The sequence below is a fragment of the Oncorhynchus clarkii genome, chromosome 3 (genome assembly GCF_045791955.1).
Source record: "Oncorhynchus clarkii lewisi isolate Uvic-CL-2024 chromosome 3, UVic_Ocla_1.0, whole genome shotgun sequence".
Taxonomy (NCBI): Eukaryota; Metazoa; Chordata; class Actinopteri; order Salmoniformes; family Salmonidae; genus Oncorhynchus; species Oncorhynchus clarkii.
Genome location: NC_092149.1, coordinates 8,612,180 through 8,634,283, shown reverse-complemented (window position 1 = coordinate 8,634,283; position 22,104 = coordinate 8,612,180). Strand labels below are relative to the sequence as shown.

Here is a 22,104-nt window from a genome sequence, read left to right as displayed (position 1 = left end):
ATGTGGGCCATAACCTTCCTCTCAATGCACTTCATTATTAAAGAAGTAAGTGCTACAGGGCGGTAGTCATTGTGGCGTGAAGCCTAAGAGTTCTTGGGAACAGGAATGATGGTGGTCAGTTTAAAACACATAGAAATACAAAAAAAACATAGACTACCCACCCCAACTCACGCCCTGAACAACCTAACACAAAGACATAAAAAGGACGTGACAGTGTCCTTTAATGCTGTTGCATCTCACATGTTTCATTGACCACAACATTCTCCAGCTGAAAACTAAGCCTTATCTTTTAATGGCTTTGAAATCTCTTGCTTTGACCAAGAAATGTTAACAAAACACCACAGATCAGTGTGACTGATTGGGGGTGGGGTGGGGTGGTGTGTGTGTGTGTGTGTGTGTGTGTGTGTGTGTGTGTGTGTGTGTGTGTGTGTGTGTGTGTGTGTGTGTGTGTATACATATGTGTTTGTGTGTGGGGACAAGTGAGTCACAGTACACAATCTGATTTGATCCATTTGGCCCCAACGGCATTACCATGAACCAAGGGCTCAAACAAAACCCCTCCTTCTACAGTACAGTAGAAATGATCACATCATGTCCAGTACATGGAGCACCATACGTTCACCATCACCATCCTTTACTGTGGAGTTAGTGCTCAGGGTACAACACCTGCTGCCTCTGCAGCCTGTATGGTCACGTCCCAAACAGAACCCTATTCCCTACATACTGCACCTATGAGCCCTGGTCAAAAGTACTGCACTCTATAGGAAATAGGGTGACAATTAGAACGCATCCAGTATCTATCCTATAGCCTGTGGGGACCGAAGCGGTTTCCCACTGACTCTCTCCCGCAGTCCCACGGCTCTGCTCTACACTCCTACATCCTCATTACGACCTGCTACTGATGGAGCTACTTCCTCCCTGGAGTAAAGCTTCCTTTCCTCTCATCCTCTGCCTACTGTACCAGCTCATACAGAACTATCCAGCCCCCCAAAAAACTACATCAAGGCTTTGCCTGGGTTTAATATATGCTGCATTTACATTAACCCTGGAGGATGCAGTTAGAAGGAGAGCCAGAGCCTCTAAATAGATGAAGACAGAAGGGAAGACTTCCCCAGTGTTATTCTGTTCTGGCTTTTCTAAAGCACCAGGACTCATGATAGATACTGGTATCCAGGGAGACAGTAAAGCAGCTGCCACCGCTGCTGTTTCTGTTTCTGCTGCTGGTTCTGTTTCTGCTGATGCTTCTTCTGTTTCTGCTGCAGGTTCCCTTTCTACTGCTGCTAGTTCTGTTTCTACTGCTGCTAGTTCTGTTTCTACTGCTACTACTTCTGTTTCTACTGCTACTAGTTCTGTTTCTACTACTGCTAGTTCTGTTTCTACTGCTACTACTTCTGTTTCTACTGCTACTAGTTCTGTTTCTACTACTACTAGTTATGTTTCTACTGCTGCTAGTTCTGATTCTACTGCTGCTAGTTCTGTTTCTTTTTCTACTGCTACTAGTTATGTTTCTGTTTCTACTGCTACTAGTTATGTTTCTACTGCTAGTGCTGCTAGTTCTGTTTCTACTGCTGCTAGTTCTGTTTCTAATGCTGCTAGTTCTGTTTCTACTACTGCTAGTTCTGTTTCTACTACTACTAGTTCTGTTTCTACTACTACTAGTTATGTTTCTACTACTACTAGTTCTGTTTCTACTACTACTAGTTCTGTTTTTACTGCTGATAGTTCTGTTTCTGTTTCTACTACTACTAGTTCTGTTTCTACCTGCTACTAGTTCTGTTTCTACTGGTGCTTGTTCTGTTTCTACTGCTGCTAGTTCTGTTTCTACTACTACTAGTTCTGTTTCTACTGCTGATAGTTCTGTTTCTACTACTACTAATTCCGTTTCTACTACTACTAGTTATGTTTCTACTGCTGCTAGTTCTGATTCTACTGCTGCTAGTTCTGTTTCTTTTTCTACTGCTACTAGTTATGTTTCTGTTTCTACTGCTACTAGTTATGTTTCTACTGCTAGTGCTGCTAGTTCTGTTTCTACTGCTGCTAGTTCTGTTTCTAATGCTGCTAGTTCTGTTTCTACTACTGCTAGTTCTGTTTCTACTACTACTAGTTATGTTTCTACTACTACTAGTTCTGTTTCTACTACTACTAGTTCTGTTTTTACTGCTGATAGTTCTGTTTCTGTTTCTACTACTACTAGTTCTGTTTCTACCTGCTACTAGTTCTGTTTCTACTGGTGCTTGTTCTGTTTCTACTGCTGCTAGTTCTGTTTCTACTACTACTAGTTCTGTTTCTACTGCTGATAGTTCTGTTTCTACTACTACTAATTCCGTTTCTACTACTACTAGTTCTGTTTCTACTGCTGATAGTTCTGTTTCTCCTACTACTACTAGTTCTGTTTCTACTACTACTAGTTATGTTTCTACTACTACTAGTTCTGTTTCTACTACTACTAGTTCTGTTTCTACTACTACTAGTTCTGTTTCTACTACTAGTAGTTCTGTTTCTACTGCTGATAGTTCTGTTTCTCCTACTACTACTAGTTCTGTTTCTACTACTACTAGTTCTGTTTCTACTGCTACTAGTTCTGTTTCTACTACTACTAGTTCTGTTTCTACTACTACTAGTTCTGTTTCTACTGCTGATAGTTCTGTTTCTCCTACTACTACTAGTTCTGTTTCTACTACTACTAGTTCTGTTTCTACTGGTGCTAGTTCTGTTTCTACTGCTGCTAGTTCTGTTTCTACTGCTGATAGTTCTGTTTCTACTGCTGATAGTTCTGTTTCTCCTACTACTACTACTAGTTCTGTTTCTACTGGTGCTAGTTCTGTTTCTACTGCTGCTAGGTCTGTTTCTACTGCTGATAGTTCTGTTTCTACTACTACTAGTTATGTTTCTACTGCTGATAGTTCTGTTTCTCCTACTACTACTAGTTCTGTTTCTACTACTACTAGTTCTGTTTCTACTGGTGCTAGTTCTGTTTCTACTACTACTAGTTCTGTTTCTACTGCTGATAGTTCTGTTTCTACTGCTGATAGTTCTGTTTCTCCTACTACTGCTAGTTCTGTTTCTACTACTACTAGTTCTGTTTCTACCTGCTACTAGTTCTGTTTCTCCTACTACTACTAGTTCTGTTTCTCCTACTACTACTAGTTCTGTTTCTACCTGCTACTAGTTATGTTTCTTCTACTACTACTAGTTCTGTTTCTACTACTACTAGTTCTGTTTCTACTACTACTAGTTCTGTTTCTACTGCTGATAGTTCTGTTTCTCCTACTACTACTAGTTCTGTTTCTACTACTACTAGTTCTGTTTCTACTACTACTAGTTCTGTTTCTCCTACTACTACTAGTTATGTTTCTCCTACTACTAGTTCTGTTTCTACTGCTACTAGTTCTGTTTCTACTACTACTACTACTAGTTCTGTTTCTACTGCTACTAGTTCTGTTTCTCCTACTACTACTAGTTATGTTTCTACTACTACTAGTTCTGTTTATCCTACTACTACTAGTTCTGTTTCTACTACTACTAGTTCCGTTTCTACTGCTGCTAGTTCTGTTTCTACTGCTACTAGTTTTGTTTCTACTGCTGATAGTTCTGTTTCTACTACTACTAGTTCTGTTTCTACTGCTGATAGTTCTGTTTCTCCTACTACTACTAGTTCTGTTTCTCCTACTACTACTAGTTCTGTTTCTACCTGCTACTAGTTCTGTTTCTACTACTACTACTAGTTCTGTTTCTACTACTACTAGTTCTGTTTCTACTACTACTAGTTCTGTTTCTACTGCTGATAGTTCTGTTTCTACTGCTGATAGTCCTGTTTCTACTACTACTAGTTCTGTTTCTCCTACTACTACTAGTTATGTTTCTACTGCTGATAGTTCTGTTTCTCCTACTACTACTAGTTATGTTTCTCCTACTACTACTAGTTCTGTTTCTACCTGCTACTAGTTCTGTTTCTTCTACTACTACTAGTTCTGTTTCTTCTACTACTACTAGTTCTGTTTCTACTACTACTAGTTCTGTTTCTACTACTACTAGTTCTGTTTCTACTGCTGATAGTTCTGTTTCTCCTACTACTAGTTCTGTTTCTACTACTACTAGTTCTGTTTCTACTGCTACTACTAGTTCTGTTTCTACTGCTGATAGTTCTGTTTCTCCTACTACTACTAGTTATGTTTCTCCTACTACTACTAGTTCTGTTTCTACCTGCTACTAGTTCTGTTTCTTCTACTACTACTAGTTCTGTTTCTTCTACTACTACTAGTTCTGTTTCTACTACTACTAGTTATGTTTCTACTGCTGATAGTTCTGTTTCTCCTACTACTACTAGTTCTGTTTCTACTGCTGCTACTAGTTATGTTTCTTCTACTACTACTAGTTCTGTTTCTTCTACTACTACTAGTTCTGTTTCTACTACTACTAGTTCTGTTTCTACTGCTACTAGTTCTGTTTCTACTACTGATAGTTCTGTTTTTACTACTACTAGTTCTGTTTCTACTGCTACTAGTTCTGTTTCTACTACTGATAGTTCTGTTTCTACTGCTGCTACTAGTTCTGTTTCTTCTACTACTACTAGTTCTGTTTCTTCTACTACTAGTAGTTCTGTTTCTACTACTACTAGTTTGGTTTCTACTGCTACTACTAGTTCTGTTTCTACTGCTGATAGTTCTGTTTCTCCTACTACTACTAGTTATGTTTCTCCTACTACTACTAGTTCTGTTTCTACCTGCTACTAGTTATGTTTCTTCTACTACTACTAGTTCTGTTTCTTCTACTACTACTAGTTCTGTTTCTACTGCTGCTAGTTCTGTTTCTACTGCTACTAGTTCTGTTTCTACTGCTGATAGTTCTGTTTCTACTACTACTAGTTATGTTTCTACTGCTGATAGTTCTGTTTCTCCTACTACTACTAGTTCTGTTTCTCCTACTACTACTAGTTCTGTTTCTACCTGCTACTAGTTCTGTTTCTACTACTACTACTAGTTCTGTTTCTACTACTACTAGTTCTGTTTCTACTACTACTAGTTCTGTTTCTACTGCTGATAGTTCTGTTTCTACTGCTGATAGTTCTGTTTCTACTACTACTAGTTCTGTTTCTCCTACTACTACTAGTTCTGTTTCTACTGCTGATAGTTCTGTTTCTCCTACTACTACTAGTTATGTTTCTCCTACTACTACTAGTTCTGTTTCTACCTGCTACTAGTTCTGTTTCTTCTACTACTACTAGTTCTGTTTCTTCTACTACTACTAGTTCTGTTTCTACTACTACTAGTTCTGTTTCTACTGGTGCTAGTTCTGTTTCTCCTACTACTACTAGTTCTGTTTCTCCTACTACTACTAGTTCTGTTTCTACTGCTACTACTAGTTCTGTTTCTACTGCTGATAGTTCTGTTTCTACTGCTGATAGTTCTGTTTCTACTGCTGATAGTTCTGTTTCTCCTACTACTACTAGTTATGTTTCTCCTACTACTACTAGTTCTGTTTCTACCTGCTACTAGTTCTGTTTCTCCTACTACTACTAGTTCTGTTTCTACTACTACTAGTTCTGTTTCTACTACTACTAGTTCTGTTTCTACTGCTGATAGTTCTGTTTCTACTGCTGATAGTTCTGTTTCTACTGCTGATAGTTCTGTTTCTACTGCTGATAGTTCTGTTTCTACTGCTGATAGTTCTGTTTCTCCTACTACTACTAGTTCTGTTTCTCCTACTACTACTAGTTCTGTTTCTACTACTACTAGTTCTGTTTCTCCTACTACTACTAGTTCTGTTTCTTCTACTACTACTAGTTCTGTTTCTACTACTACTAGTTCTGTTTCTACTACTACTAGTTCTGTTTCTACTGCTGATAGTTCTGTTTCTCCTACTACTAGTTCTGTTTCTACTACTACTAGTTCTGTTTCTACTGCTACTACTAGTTCTGTTTCTACTGCTGATAGTTCTGTTTCTCCTACTACTGCTAGTTCTGTTTCTACTACTACTAGTTCTGTTTCTACCTGCTACTAGTTCTGTTTCTTCTACTACTACTAGTTCTGTTTCTTCTACTACTACTAGTTCTGTTTCTACTACTACTAGTTATGTTTCTACTGCTGATAGTTCTGTTTCTTCTACTACTACTAGTTCTGTTTCTACTACTACTAGTTCTGTTTCTACTGCTGCTACTAGTTATGTTTCTTCTACTACTACTAGTTCTGTTTCTTCTACTACTACTAGTTCTGTTTCTACTACTACTAGTTCTGTTTCTACTACTGATAGTTCTGTTTCTACTACTACTAGTTCTGTTTCTACTGCTACTAGTTCTGTTTCTACTACTGATAGTTCTGTTTCTACTGCTGCTACTAGTTCTGTTTCTTCTACTACTACTAGTTCTGTTTCTTCTACTACTACTAGTTCTGTTTCTACTACTACTAGTTCTGTTTCTACTGGTGCTAGTTCTGTTTCTACTACTACTAGTTCTGTTTCTACTACTACTAGTTCTGTTTCTACTGCTGATAGTTCTGTTTCTACTACTGATAGTTCTGTTTCTACTACTACTAGTTCTGTTTCTACCTGCTACTAGTTCTGTTTCTTCTACTACTACTAGTTCTGTTTCTACTACTACTAGTTCTGTTTCTCCTACTACTACTAGTTATGTTTCTCCTACTACTACTAGTTCTGTTTCTACTACTACTAGTTCTGTTTATACTGCTACTAGTTCTGTTTCTACTGGTGCTAGTTCTGTTTCTACTGCTGATAGTTATGTATCTCCTACTACTACTAGTTCTGTTTCTACCTGCTACTAGTTCTGTTTCTTCTACTACTACTAGTTCTGTTTCTACTACTACTAGTTCTGTTTCTCCTACTACTACTAGTTATGTTTCTCCTACTACTACTAGTTCTGTTTCTACTACTACTAGTTCTGTTTCTACTGCTACTAGTTCTGTTTCTACTGGTGCTAGTTCTTTTTCTACTGCTGATAGTTATGTATCTCCTACTACTACTAGTTCTGTTTCTACCTGCTACTAGTTCTGTTTCTTCTACTACTACTAGTTCTGTTTCTACTACTACTAGTTCTGTTTCTCCTACTACTACTAGTTATGTTTCTCCTACTACTACTAGTTCTGTTTCTACTACTACTAGTTCTGTTTCTACTGCTACTAGTTATGTTTCTACTGGTGCTAGTTCTGTTTCTACTGCTGATAGTTCTGTTTCTCCTACTACTACTAGTTCTGTTTCTCCTACTACTACTAGTTCTGTTTCTCCTACTACTACTAGTTCTGTTTCTACTGCTGATAGTTCTGTTTCTACTGTTGATAGTTCTGTTTCTGTTTCTACTTCCACTACTGCTGCTAGTTCTGCTGCTACTGCTGTTGCCTGGGCAGTTCTCGCTCTACCTGGCCTAGTTATTCAACAGCTATCCCCTCTCCTCACAAGAACACTAATCACAGCCCTGCCCGACACTTAATCAGTTCAAGACTAATGGGAATTCACCCCTCTGCTCCGTAATATGTTCAGGGGACAGACAGCAGTCATCCTGTAAGTCAGTGCTCAGCAGTAGTCAGCGTTTCCCAGCTCCGGTTCTCCAGTACCCCCACCAGCACACATTTCTGTTGTAACCTGGGACAAACATACCTCATTCAACTCCTTTAGGGCCTGATGATTAGTTGAATCAGGTGTGCTTGTCCAGGGCTACAATAAAAATGAGGACTGGAGTTGGGAAACCCTGTGTTAGATGCTGTACTGATTACTTTCACAGCCATGGATGACTTAATAACCACCGTGGCTTGGTTTGTTGTGGTGATCAGATGACAGAAGAATACCTCTGTCTCTATGGCAACCTACAGTACAGTGCTACTGTACACATTGGGGCATTGCCATTCAGCGCACCTGACGTCTTGGCATGGTATAGTAGGAGAGGCAGCAATAATACCTGCATAAAGCAGGGCATGGCAAATCACATTCATCTCTAACTATAGCAGAGTTCTGGGAATTAGCATTCAGTCAGTGTAGCCTTAAATCACATTCATATTCATCACACATCCAAACACAGCCATCATCAACAGAAAGACCTCTAAAAAACACTGAGATGAACACTAGTTAAAAGGCTCTAACTAGAAGCACCTAGTGTGCATAACATATCTGCTGTGTGTACACAGTACATACTTGGGAGTGGAGGGTGTTGAGCATAAACACAGGCGCCCCGGGCCCAGCATAGGGGGATGCAGCCACTCCTCTCCATGATGGCTGCAGCAGCGCCTGTCTTTCTATCCCACCACCAGACCCTGCAGCCTGAACCAGCCCCAGGCTCCCTGACCCTGTCCCCTTCCACAACCGCATAGAGGCCAGGCCAGGCTGCTGCTTCTTCCTCTGCCCCTGAGGACCCCGGCACAGCCCCTCTCCGCTCCTCACAGCCCCTACCGCTGCCCCCCTCGGACCCGATCACACAGCCCTGCCTCAGGGGAGAAAACTGTGGGGTGAGGAGGAGAAGACGTCAAGGGAGCAACTCAGTGAAATCCTCAAGAGGTTTTAATCCTAACATCCACCTTGCCTGACAGACAGGCTGTTTCCGGGTCAGAGGTGTTTGGTGTCACTCCAAGAGGGAGTGAGAGAGACAGAGACAGAGATAGAGAGAGAAAGAGAGAGAGAGAGACAGAGACAGAGACGGAGACAGAGAGACAGAAGATCAATATGGGACAGGTCTGTGTTGTCAGCTCCTTATCTTCCGATTCCTCTTCAGATCCCCTCAGCGTTGGCTTCCAGCCTCTAAATAAATCCCTCTGCGTGCCTCTGCACAGCCTTGTAAATTAATCAAGCCCGGGAGGCAGCTGACTTGGAAAACAGTGTAGTAGAAGACACAGAGGAGGCAAAAAACCAAAACAATCCTTCAGTTAGTTCAGCACTACAACCGCCTGTCTACTCCAATGTGACAGCCTTGTAATCCAGGACAAGCTGCTGCTGCTGCTGCTGCTGCTGCTGTTAAACCCTGCTGCCGAGTCGGCTGTGTCAGGAGGGAGTGTGAGCTGGGTTTGTGTGTGACTCAGAGAGAGAGAGAGGTAGAGGTAGGGAGAAAGTGAGGGAGGCGGGAGGCAGGGTGGGAGGAAGGGAGGAGAGAGAGGGAACCTCATTTAGGGAACTACACTCAGCTCTTCTCCTGTTTACAAAATGGACAGCGGCTGTTACATCCAGGGTCATGACTAGCGTTCAGTTCATTAGCAAACAATATCTCTTCTTCCTCCTCCTCTTTATCCTCCTTACAACAAGGTCTGCCCCTATGCCTCTGGCTATCAATCAAAACATGTCCCTCCCTCTCTCATTTCCTCCCTTCTTCCTCCCTTCTTCCTCTCCTCTCCTCTCTCTCCTGTATGCTTTCCATTTGCAGCATTCCATTTTCCTCCAAGGTGTAGACAGGTGAGGAATATTGATGACGTTACATAAGATGTTTTCAGTGATATGAAAAGTAACTCTGCAATGCTATCACCATCCTAGTGAATGTCTGGGATCAGATACTGGATCTGTGGTGTGATGAGGTCACAGCTATCTCCCTGTCTTAGTGGCAATGGAGCCTTTTGATTCCACCAATCACAGAACAGAACAGAGGTTCTATGGAATAACGTCATAATGCATTAATTAGGCCTAGACTATTACATACACAAGCAGTTCTAAACCTGCTGCAAAACACAATGGTATCATCAAGCTTTGATTATTTAAATCAGCCGGGGGGGCCAAATGCATTCCATGGGGGGCCTAGCGTCTCATAGACAACCAGGTGAGGAGAGTTCCTTACTAATCAGTGATCTTCCTTAGTTCATCAATCATGTACAACGGGGGAGTGAAAACCCCCTGACACTTGGGGAATGAGTTTGACAGATGATTGACCCAGAAAACGATAGTTTGATGTGTTTAGTCACTCCACTCAATTGAAACTCTGTGAACAGACAGACGGCCTGGTTTGTACCCACTGACTACCTCAACAGCTCTACAGGATGGTGCTGTTCTATAGTTCTCTCCAGCACAGACTCAACCTACATTATTCACTATAGAGAGGAGAGAGATCTGGTTGTCATTGGGTTCTTTCACAGTATAGGCCTTCTGTCTATAGTACATCCTTTTTCCACATGCTCCCAGTATAAATTGAATTCAATCAATTCCTCTCCAGGTGTGCTACATCCATTCCTAATTTTCAGCGAGCGCATTAACACACTTTAAGGCTTCATCCAAAAAGGCACCCTAGTCCCTTTATAGTACACTACTTTAGATCAGGGCCCATAGGGCTCTGGTCAAAAGTAGTGCACTATATAGGGAATTTGGGACATAGTGTGAGACCAACAAAATTGCTGCAATTACCATGACAATTATTCAAGATGTCTGTAAAACTAGAGAAGAACAAATAACAATATTAATTGTGGCTGTGAATCACCCCGACATGAAAACAACAAACCTAATCAAGAGACAAATCTCACTCTACTCATTACACACATCACACACAGGCAGTTCTATGGTCCCTTTAAACATTCAGAAGTGAGTGTGTGTGTGTGTGTGTTTTGCAACATGTTTTTCTGGGCCTGTAGCTGAAACAAAGAGAGAGTAGATTGCACCTGCCATGAACAGCTTTCATTATGTAACCAAGCAGTGATTTATCACAGCCAGATCTAGCCTAGCTCTCCACAAACTAAAACCTTCCACTAAATCACACTAACCTCCAAGCAACGCCAAGGTGCTGCAGCATTGCTTTCTTCAAGCCTGTGTGTCTGTCTACCTCAAATCAGACACAGAACCAGGGACACCATCCATTCACATAAGAGGCCAAAACAACACTACATAACAAGGTGATAAAAAACGATTTCAAGTGTTCATAACAATCGGAAATCTGTATTTTTGGACACCGATTTGGCCGAAAAAAGAAGGAAAAAATGACACCTTTATTTAATCTTTATTTAACTAGGTAAGTCAGTTAAGAACACATTGTTATTTTCAATGACGGCCTAGGAACAGTGGGTTAACTGCCTGTTCAGGGGCAGAATGACAGATTTGTACCTTGTCAGCTCGGGGAATCAATCTTGCAACCTTACTGTTAACTAGTCCAACACTCTAACCACCTGCCTCTCATTGCACTCCACGAGGAGACTGCCTGTTACGCAAATGCAGTAAGCCAAGGTAAGTTGCTAGCTAGCATTAAACTTATAAAAAAGAATCAATCAATCAATCATAATCACTAGTTAACTACAAATGGTTGATGATATTACTAGTTTATCTAGTGTGTCCTGCGTTGCATATAATCGATGCGGTGCGTATCGTTGCTCCAATGTGTACCTAACCATAAACATCAATCTTATTAAAATCAATACACAGAAGTATATATTTTTAAACCTGCATATTTAGCTAAAAGAAATCCAGGTTAGCAGGCAATATTAACCAGGTGAAATTGTGTCACTTCTCTTGCGTTCATTGCACGCAGAGTCAGTGAATATGCAATAGTTTGGGCCGCCTAATTTGCCAGAATTTTAAATAATTATGACATAACATTGACGGTTGTGCAATGTAACAGGAATATTTAGACTTATGGATGCCACCCGTTAGATAAAGAAAGAATAAACGTCTTGTTTTCGAGATGATAGTTTCGTATTTCTGTGTGTTATTATGTTATAACTAAGTCTATGATTTGATAGAGCAGTCTGATTGAGCGATGGTAGGCAGCAGCAGGCTCGTAAGCATTCATTCAAACAGCACTTTTGTGCGTTTTGCCAGCAGCTCTTCGATGTGCTTCTGCACTGTTTATGACTTCAAGCCTATCAACTCCCGAGATTAGGCTGGTATAACCGATGTGAAATGGCTAGCTAGTTAGCGGGGTGCGCGCTAATAGCGTTTCAAACGTCACTCACTCTGAGACTTGGAGGGGTTGTTCCCCTTGCTCTGCATGGGTAACGCTGCTTCAAGGGTGGCTGTTGTCGATGTGTTCCTGGTTCAAGCCCATGTAGGAGCGAGGAGAGGGACGGAAGCTATACTGTTACACTGGCAATACTAAAGTGCCTATAAGAACATCCAATAGTCAAAGGTTAATGAAATACAAATGGTATAGAGAGAAATAGTCCTATAAATACTATATTAACTACAACCTAAAACTTCTTACCTGGGAATATTGAAGACTCATGTTAAAAGGAACCACCAGCTTTCATATGTTCTCATGTTCTGAGCAAAGAACTTAAACGTTAGCTTTCTTACATGGCACAAATTGCACTTTTACTCCAACTCTTTTTGCATTATTTAAACCAAATTGAACATGTTTCATTATTTATTTGAGGCTAAATTGATTTTATTGATGTATTATATTAACTTAAAATAAGTTTTCATTCAGTATTGTTGTAATTGTCATTATTACAAATAAATAATAAATAGGAAAAAATATTTTTGGTCCTCCAATAATCGGTATCGGCGTTAAAAAAATAAATAATCGGCTGACCTCTAATATGAACCCTGGTAAAAGTGTCGGTATGTACTGTATAACTGATGCAGGATGGTTCATACTCTGTTTATACTGCACCCCATTCAAGAGGACGTCAGTCTGTCAGATGATACCGGCTTTTGGTGCAGTTATCCAGTCTTGGCCAGTCGTGGCGACTCTCCAATACTGCTGACTGACTATGGATCAACACAACCAATCAGCTGGATGTTATTTAACTGTACACAACTAACCACTTAACCTGTCTGTCCTCACAGCCAGCTCCGTCCTAACCCTGTGAGTACAGAGAGAATTTAGAGATGTTTCCACTGATAGTCTGTTGCAACACACTCGCACAGGGAACATGACTGCCTCCGAGCCCTAGATATCAGCTTAGAAACCCCATTATGTCTAGAATAATGGGCTCCAGCTCCATACATACATACAGTGCCTTCAGAAAGTATTCATACCCCTTCACTTATTCAACATTTTGTTGTGTCGCAGCCTGAATTCAAAATGGATTCAATCAATTTCCTCTCACCCATCTACACACAATACTCTATAATGACAAAGTGAAAACCCTATTCACACCCTTGAGTCAATATCTACCAGAATCACCTTTGGCAGCGATTACAGCTGTGAGTATTCCTGGGTAATCCTCTAAGAGCTTTGCATACCTGGACTGTACAATATTTACACATTACATTATTATTTTTAATATTCTTCAAGCTCTGTCAAGTTGGTTGTTGATCATCGCTGGACCAGGCTGGTCACAAGAAAGAGCCTTCGATTTGGGACATGTGAAGGATGTGGGTATATGCCTTTGTTGGAGCTACATAAATAAATAAATAAATAAATAAATAAATAAATAAATAACACTAAAAAATAACCCAATGGCACAAGGCTCTGAGCCTGAACACACTGCTTAGACCCCTGCGCCACGGCAGTTCACAATTCTCTCACAAGGCTCTGAGCCTGAGCACACTGCTTAGACCCCTGCGCCACGGCAGTTCACAATTCTCTCACAAGGCTCTGAGCCTGAGCACACTGCTTAGACCCCTGCGCCACGGTAGTTCACAATTCTCTCACAAGCAGGGAGAGTACTTGATGATACTGAATGAAAAAGGCACATTTACCCCTTGAGTTGTTTCTGTTTAAACCCTGTAAACACATGAAAATAACTCTGTAACCACACGGAATTAACCCTGTAACCACACGGAATTAACCCTGTAACCACACGGAATTAACCCTGTAAACACATGGAATTACCCTGTAAACACACGGAATTAACCCTGTAAACACACGGAATTAACCCTGTAAACACACAGAATTACCCTGTAAACACGAGAAAATAAACCTGTAACCACACAGAATTAACCCTGTAACCACACGGAATTAACCCTGTAAACACACGGAATTAACCCTGTAAACACACGGAATTAACCCTGTAAACACGCAGAATTACCCTGTAAACACGCATAATTACCCTGTAAACACACAGAATTACCCTGTAAACACACAGAATTACCCCGTAAACACACAGAATTACCCTGTAAACACACAGAATGAATGGGTCAAAAATGTACGTTCATCCAATTACGGCAATTCCGAAGTGAAACTATGAGAACAGGCTGTGCTAGCCAGCCATGTTGAGGTCTTGCCACAGATTTTCACGCCGATTTAAGTCAAAACTGTAAGTCTGGTGAGAAATTAAATAGCTATCAAACTGGAAGAGATTTTCATTCCTTCATTCCTTTGCAGAGATGTTTACTGCAACTAATACTGATATTTTCCAATTGATCATTTTCTCCAGTACATGTTCAAACAATTAAATATTGATGAAGAATCAGAGAGAAATGCTGATTGCAGGAGATTGCAGGAGATGAAGACAGCCCCATCATGCCTTTAGCTTCAGCCATGGGTCCCCTCCAGGAAGCTAACAGAGTCACATAGCTGTATGTACTGTATAGGGAACAACATGTGGAATAGCTGTATGTATTGTATAGGGAACAACATGTGGAATAGCTGTATGTATTGTATAGGGAACAACATGTGGAATAGCTGTATGTATTGTATAGGGAACAACATGTGGAATAGCTGTACGTACTGTATAGGGAACAACATGTGGCATAGCTGTACATACTGTATAGGGAACAACATGTAGAATACAATCTGTCTGCACTCATCTAGAGCAAGTCTAGGTGCAGTTTGTCCTTTTTCTATAATAACTGCACACACTCACTTCACACATAGCATTAATAACTTTAAATGACAGAATCTTTACTGCCAGGGTAAAATACACATAGCACTAATAACTTAAAATGACAGAATCTTTACTGCCAGGGTAAAATCCCCCAGTACATACCAGCGTAGTATGATGATATCCTGGAAATATCTGCAAGGGAAACAGAGAGAGAGAGAGAGAAGTATGTTAGGATGGCATTACTCAGGGTATTTACATGAGCTGACTGTGGAGGCCAGCCAGAAGCCAGTAGCCAGCAGCACCTGTGCAGATACAGCCCCCTAGAGGTCATCTGTTCAGCACAGCCCAGAGGCTGTTAGACTGCACTGCCAAAGGCACTGGGGTCTTGGCCTGCTTGCACAGAACCTTTGCTGTTTCAGGTGATGTAACAGTCACTGTCATCTCAAGTAGTAACATTATACATTGATGGTACTGGACATTTCTTAAAGGCCAGCATGATGGTAGCAGGCTGGTGACTCATGAATTGATTTGGAGAGATGGTGGTGAAAGTGGTAGAAAGGAAGAAAGAAAGAGGATTAATCCTGTATGGAACGCACCCAATCTTGACACAGGGAGGAGGATGTGCTTCTGTTTCTGATGACTTTACAATTGATTAGCCCTAATTGAATAAGCATTAAGCAGTCTAGGCTATTTTGTCCACACACAGTGTTTTGGATTCAGCACAGCGCTCCCTGTCTGTCTGTCTGCAGTCAGTCACCACCTAACCTTGTCCTCCAGTGGAGATCACGCCTACGTCCCAAATGACAACATATTTCCTACATAGTGCACTACTTCTCACCAGAGCCCAATGGGCCCAAGTCAAATGTAGAGCACTAAAAAGGGGAATAGGGTGGCCTTTGGCACTCAGATGACATCCTCCTGCGGTCATTAAAGTCCGAGGCACGTTCAGACGGACAGCAGATGATGGCAGGACTTTGATAAGATCCTCTAGATACTAGAGGTCGACCGATTAATCGGAATGGCCGATTTCAAGTTTTCATAACAATTGGAAATCTGTGTTTTTGGACACCGATTTTGTTTTTTAACACTTTTATTTAATCTTTATTTAACGAGGCAAGTCAGTTAAGAACACATTCTTATTTTCAATGACGGCCTAGGAACAGTGGGTTAACTGCCCCGTTCAGGGGCAGAACGACAGATTTTCACCTTGTCAGCTCGGGGGAACCATTCTTGCAACCTTACAATTAACTAGTCCAACGCAATAACGACCTGCCTCTCTCTCGTTGCACTCCACACTGCCTGTTACACGAATGCAGTAAGGCAAGGTAAGTTGCTAGCTAGTTAAACTTATCTTATAAAAAACAAACAATCAATCATAATCACTAGTTAACTACACATGGTTGATGATATTACTAGATATTATCTAGCGTGTCCTGTGTTGCATATAATCTGACAGCATACAAGTATCTAAGAATCTGACTGAGCGGTGGTAGACAGAAGCAGGCGTGTAAACATTCATTCAGACAGCACTTTCGGGCGTTTTGCCAGCAGCTCTTCGTTGTGCGTCAAGCATTGCGCTGTTTATGACTTCAAGCCTATCAACTCCCGAGATGAGGCTGGTGTGACCAAAGTGAAATGGCTAGCTAGTTAGCGCGCGCTAATAGCATTTCAAACGTCACTCGCTCTGAGCCTTGGAGTGGTTTTTCCCTTGCTCTGCATGGGTAACGCTGCTTCGAGGGTGGTTATTGTCGATATGTTCCTGGTTCGAGCCCAGGTAGGGGCGAGGAGAGGGACGGAAGCTATACCGTTACACTGGCAATAGTAAAGTGCCTATAAGAACATCCAATAGTCAAAGGTTAATGAAATACAAATGGTATAGAGGCAAATAGTCCTATCATTCCTTTAATAACTACAACCTAAAACTTCTTACCTGGGAATATTGAAGACTCATGTTAAAAGGAACCACCAGCTTTCATATGTTCTCATGTTCTGAGCAAGGAACTGAAACGTTAGCTTTCTTACATGGCACAAATTGCACTTTTACTCCAACTCTTTTTGCATTATTTAAACCAAATTGAACATGTTTCATTACTTTCATTCACTTTTACGTTCTTCTCCAACACTTTGTTTTTGCATTATTTAAACCAAATTGAACACGTTTCATTATTTATTTGAGGCTAAATTGATTTTATTGATGTATTATATTAAGTTAAAATAAGTGTTCATTCAGTATTGATGTAATTGTCATTATTACAAATAAATAATTATTTTTTAAAATCGCCCGATTACTTGGTATCAGCTTTTTTGGTCCTCCGATAAACGGTATCGGCGTTGAAATCGGTCGATCGGTCGACCTCTACTAGATACCACATCAGAATTTCACTGGCTTCTTAGGGTGGGATACTGAAGGGCTGGCTACATTATTAGACAGATGAAAAGACAGACAGACAGAGACAGACAGACAGACAGCACAGGAGGTTAGTGGCACCTTAATTGGGGAGGACAGGCTCGTGGTAATGGCTGGAGAGGAGAGGAATGAGTGGAATGGTATCAAATACATCAAACACATGGATGTGTTTGATGCCATTCCATTTGCTCCGTTCTGGCCATTATTACGAGCCGTCCTCCCATCAGCAGCCTCCACTGACCGACTGGCAGACAGAGGTCCTGCTATCAGTGAGGAGCCAGGAGCAGCTAAGCTCATCAGTTAATCATAATGCTCATTATTCCTGACTAAACCTGTCTCAGCAGAAAGCACAGCGGAGGAGATGATAGAGAGATGATCTGAGAAAACAGCAGTGAATGAATAAGTGATTCATGATGTAAGACTTCAAATGGAAATAAGTCAATTCAGTTGTTTTTGAAAATGTTTCATGTTGAGCGCCAGGGCTTCAAATGACATGGACGTAGTCATGACCTAGGAAACTAAGCCAGAAACTGAGAGAAGTTAGCAATTATATGGTACAGTGATTGTATATCCCCCTCACTGATCAAAATAAATGGTTCTATCATGTAATATTGATGTGACTATGAAATGCCACTGTTTTGTTTGCATTAGAGAATGAATGGTCAATAAAGGTTTTCTTTAGACGTGTTCATATGAATATGACGGGGGCTAGTCAACAGAGGCTATGTCCCAAATTACACCCTATTCCCTACAAGGTGCACTACTTTTTGCTGGGGAGAAGAAAAAAAAATCGATAGTTACATATCGGGATATTATTTTTGACAATATATCATATCGTATCATTTTGACAATATCGTAATATTTATTTTTTCGCTGGATGGCACCATAATCCAGTATTTTTCCTTCCTTCCTTCCTTCCTTCCTTCCTTCCTTCCTTCCTTCCTTCCTTCCTTCCTTCCTTGCTTCCTTGCTTCCTTGCTTCCTTGCTTCCTTCCTTCCTTCCTTCCTAAAATCTTTATTTAACTAGGCAAGTCAGTTAAGAACAAATTCTTATCTAGAATGACAGCCTACCAGGGAACAGTGGGTTAACTGTCTTGTTCAGGGGAAGAACGACAGATTTTTACCTTGTCAGCTCGGATTCGATCCAGCAACCTTTCATAGCTTGTTCTCAATCTTATTTTTAAATAGGAAGCCTTATCGGCGTTCAGCAGTTTTATTTCCTTGTTTTGTCATGGCTCTATCTTTTCCCACTGTAGCAGACATATGGTTAGCTTGTACACTAACATCCCACACACTGGAGGCTTGCAGGCGCTGCAGCACGTCCTTCAGCAGAGAGACTCTACCCTGGCTCCATCCAATGATTGCATTTTACAATTTACTGAACTGGTATTATTCAATAACTACTTTGTCTTTGAGTCAGACGTTTTCTTTCAAATTCAGAGGGGAAGCCATGGCCTCCCCCTTTTTCCCCAACTATGCAAACCTGTATGTGGGACAATTTGAGGAAGCACTCCTTTACAAAACAGAGACGTACCCCCTACTTTCTAAAATCCTCCTATGGAAGAGATACACAGATGATGTCTTTGTGCTCTGGGAAGGAAGTCAGCAGGAACTAAATGAATTCCAAACTTTACTAAACGAGAGCTCTGAATACCTAAAATTCACCATGCAGACTGATGAGAGAAAAATAAACTACCTGGACTTATGGATCATCAAAGAGAATGATGCATTACACACAGACTTAAACACAAAGCCCACAGACTGCAATACCCTGCTACGTTGACAGTATGCATCCCCTTCCCCTCAAGAATGGTCTACTATATAGCCAGTTGTGCGGGTAAATGAATCTGTGGACCAGACAGATGTTGACAGCAAAGCTCAAATAAAAATGACAGAAATTCTAAATGCGAGGCTATAAGGGCAAAACTCTTGATGCTGCAATGGTGAAAATATCTGAAAAACCAAGAGAGGTTATTTTAGGTGGTTGTGGAATTTAACAGCTCTTTTCTGGATTTTGATCATTAGTGGGTATCGGCCTAATTCTGCTCTGCATGCATTATTTGGTGTTTTACGTTGTACACGGAGGATATTTTTGCAAAATTCTATATGCAGAGTCTCAATTTGGTGTTTGTTCCATTTTGTGAATTCTTGGTTGATGAGCGGACCCCAGACCTCACAACCATAAAGGGCAATGGGCTCTATGACTGATTCAAGTGTTTTTAGCCAGATCCTAATTGGTCTGTCGAATTTTATGTTCCTTTTGATGGCATTGATCGTTCACAGCTTTGTGGAAGTTACCTGTGGAGCTGACGTTCAGGCTGAGGGATGTATAGTTGTGTGTGCTCTAGGGCAGGTATTCCCAAACCCCAGGGGTCCTCGCAATGCCGTCGGGGGTATACCAAATAAAAATGTGATTCACATTTATTTATTTTTTATTCACATTCTATTATTTTTATGTCTTCATCATTTCCAAACAGTACATTAATATTTTCCAACGGGGTTATACATTTGGGTGAGGTTTTTTCTTGCCTGAGTAACCTTGTTTCACTGCCAAAAATAAAATGAAACTATCTAGTGTTCAGAGAAATAACAACACAATGTCAAATACAGGTAGCCTAGTTAAATAATTAACATGCAATCACATGAACTATTACTCTCTTGCGGGAATTCCACTAACGGTCCGGTCCGTATGTAGTCAAACCTAGCTGCAGCTCATGTTGGTATCTGTACTGATGGCGCAAAAGCCATGACAGGGAGACATAGTGGAGTGGTAGCGCATGTGTAAGCAGTTGCTCCCAACGCCACATGGGTACACTGCAACATCCACCAAGAGGCTCTTGCTGCCAAGGGAATGCCTAACAGCTTGAAAGACGTTTTGGACACTACAGTGAAAATGGTTAACTTTGTTAAAGCAAGGCCCCTGAACTCTCGTTTATTTTCTGCAGTATGCATTGATATGGACAGTGACCATTAGAGGTCGACCGATTATAATTTTTCAATGCCGATACCGATTATTGGAGGACCAAAAAAAGACGATACCAATTAATCGGCTGATTTTTTTGTTTTATTTGTAATAATGACAATTACAACAATACTGAATGAAAACTTATTTTAACTTAATATAATACATCAATAAAATCAATTTAGCCTCAAATAAATAATGAAACATGTTCAATTTGGTTCAAATAATGCAAAAACAAAGTGTTGGAGAAGAAAGTAAAAGTGCAATTTGTGCCATGTAAGAAAGCTAATGTTTCAGTTCCTTGCTCAGAACATGAGAACATATGAAAGCTGGTGGTTCCTTTTAACATGAGTCTTCAATATTCCCAGGTAAGAAGTTTTAGGTTGTAGTTAATATAGGAATTATAGGACTATTTCTCTCTATACCATTTGAATTTCCTTAACCTTTGACTATTGGATGTTCTTATAGGCACTTTAGTATTGCCAGTGTAACAGTATAGCTTCCGTCCCTCTCCTCGCTCCTACCTGGGCTCGAACCAGGAACACATCGACAACAGCCACCCTCGAAGCAGCGTTACCCATCGCTCCACAAAAGCCACGGCCCTTGCAGAGCAAGGGGAACAACTACTCCAAGCACGAAAGTGCTGTTTGAATGAATGCTTTCGAGCCTGCTGCTGCCTACCATCGCTCATTCAGACTGCTCTATCAAGTCATAGACTTAGTTATAACATAATAACACACAGAAATACGAGCCTTGGGTCATGAATATGGTCGAATCCGGAAACTAGAAAACAAGACGTTTATTCTTTCAGTGAAATACGGAACCGTTCCGTATGTTATCTAATAAGTCTAAATCATCCATAAGTCTAAATATTCCTGTTATATTGCCTAACCTTCAATGTTATGTCATAATTAAGTAAAATTCTGGCAAATTAGGAGGCCCAAACTTTTGCATATACACTGACTCTGCGTGCATTGAACGCAAGAGAAGTGACACAATTTCACCTGGTTAATATTGCCTGCTAACCTGGATTTATTTTAGCTAAATATGCAGGTTTAAAAATATATACTTCTGTGTATTGATTTTAAGAAAGGCATTGATGTTTATGGTTAGGTACACATTGGAGCAACGATACGCACCGCATCGATTATATGCAACGCAGGACACGCTAGATAAACTAGTAATATCATCAACCATGTGTAGTTAACTAGTGATTATGATTGATTGATTGTTTTTTATAAGATAAGTTTAATGCTAGCTAGCAACTTACCTTGGCTTACTGCATTCGCGTAACAGGCAGTCTCCTCTGGAGTGCAACGAGAGGCAGGTGGTTAGAGCATTGGACTAGTTAACTGTAAGGTTGCAAGATTGATTCCCCGAGCTGACAAGGTAAAAATCTGTCGTTCTGCCCCTGAACAAGGCAGTTAACCCACCGTTCCTAGGCCGTCATTGAAAATAACAATGTGTTCTTAACTGACTTGCCTCGTTAAATAAAGATTAAATAAAGGTGTAAAAAAAAAAAAGTTTAAAAAGAATCGGTGTCCAAAAATACCAATTTCCGATTGTTATGAAAACTTGAAATCGGCCCTAATTAATCGTCCATTCCGATTATTCGGTCGACCTCTAGTGACCATGTAACGCTTTTACAACATACAGAAGTGCGCTGGTTATCAAGGGGCAAAGTATTGGTCACGTTTTTTTAATTGAGAGACGAGCTTAAAGTTTTCTTTACTGACATAGTGTTCACTTGTCTGACCGCTTGCATGATGACGAGTTTCTCACACGACTGGCCTATCTGGGTGATGTTGTTTCTCACACGACTGGCCTATCTGGGTGATGTTGTTTCTCACACGGCTGGCCTGTCTGGGTGATGTTGTTTCTAGGCTGAATGATCAGAATCTAGGATTACAGGGACTCTCCTTAGGCTGTGATTAAGAAGTTAGAGCTCTTCTCTGTCTGCATTAACAAGGACAACACACAGGTCTTTCCATCATTGTATGATTTTTTTCTGTGCAAATGAACTCAAGCTTACGGACAATGTCAAATGTGATATAGCGAAGCACCTCAGTGAGATGGGTGCGCAATTAAGCAGATACTTTCCCGAAACGGATGACACAAAAAAC

At 40.7% G+C, this 22,104-nt stretch overlaps 1 protein-coding gene across 3 annotated transcripts in view; it reads right to left on the bottom strand.

The window, feature by feature from the left end:
- LOC139387417 (focal adhesion kinase 1-like) overlaps positions 1–22,104 on the bottom strand; it is a 143,383-nt gene that overhangs the window by 110,179 nt on the left and 11,100 nt on the right. For 2 of the 3 annotated variants that reach the window (XM_071133581.1, XM_071133588.1), the window contains exon 2: positions 14,775–14,804. Coding sequence is in view for 1 of the 3 variants with exons in the window: in XM_071133597.1 (XP_070989698.1) it covers positions 8,137–8,212 (76 nt within the window). In the remaining 2 variants the exon portion in view is untranslated. Of the gene's footprint in view, positions 1–8,136; positions 8,441–14,774; positions 14,805–22,104 lie in introns of those variants that run through there. The other variant, XM_071133597.1, reaches the window with a different exon arrangement.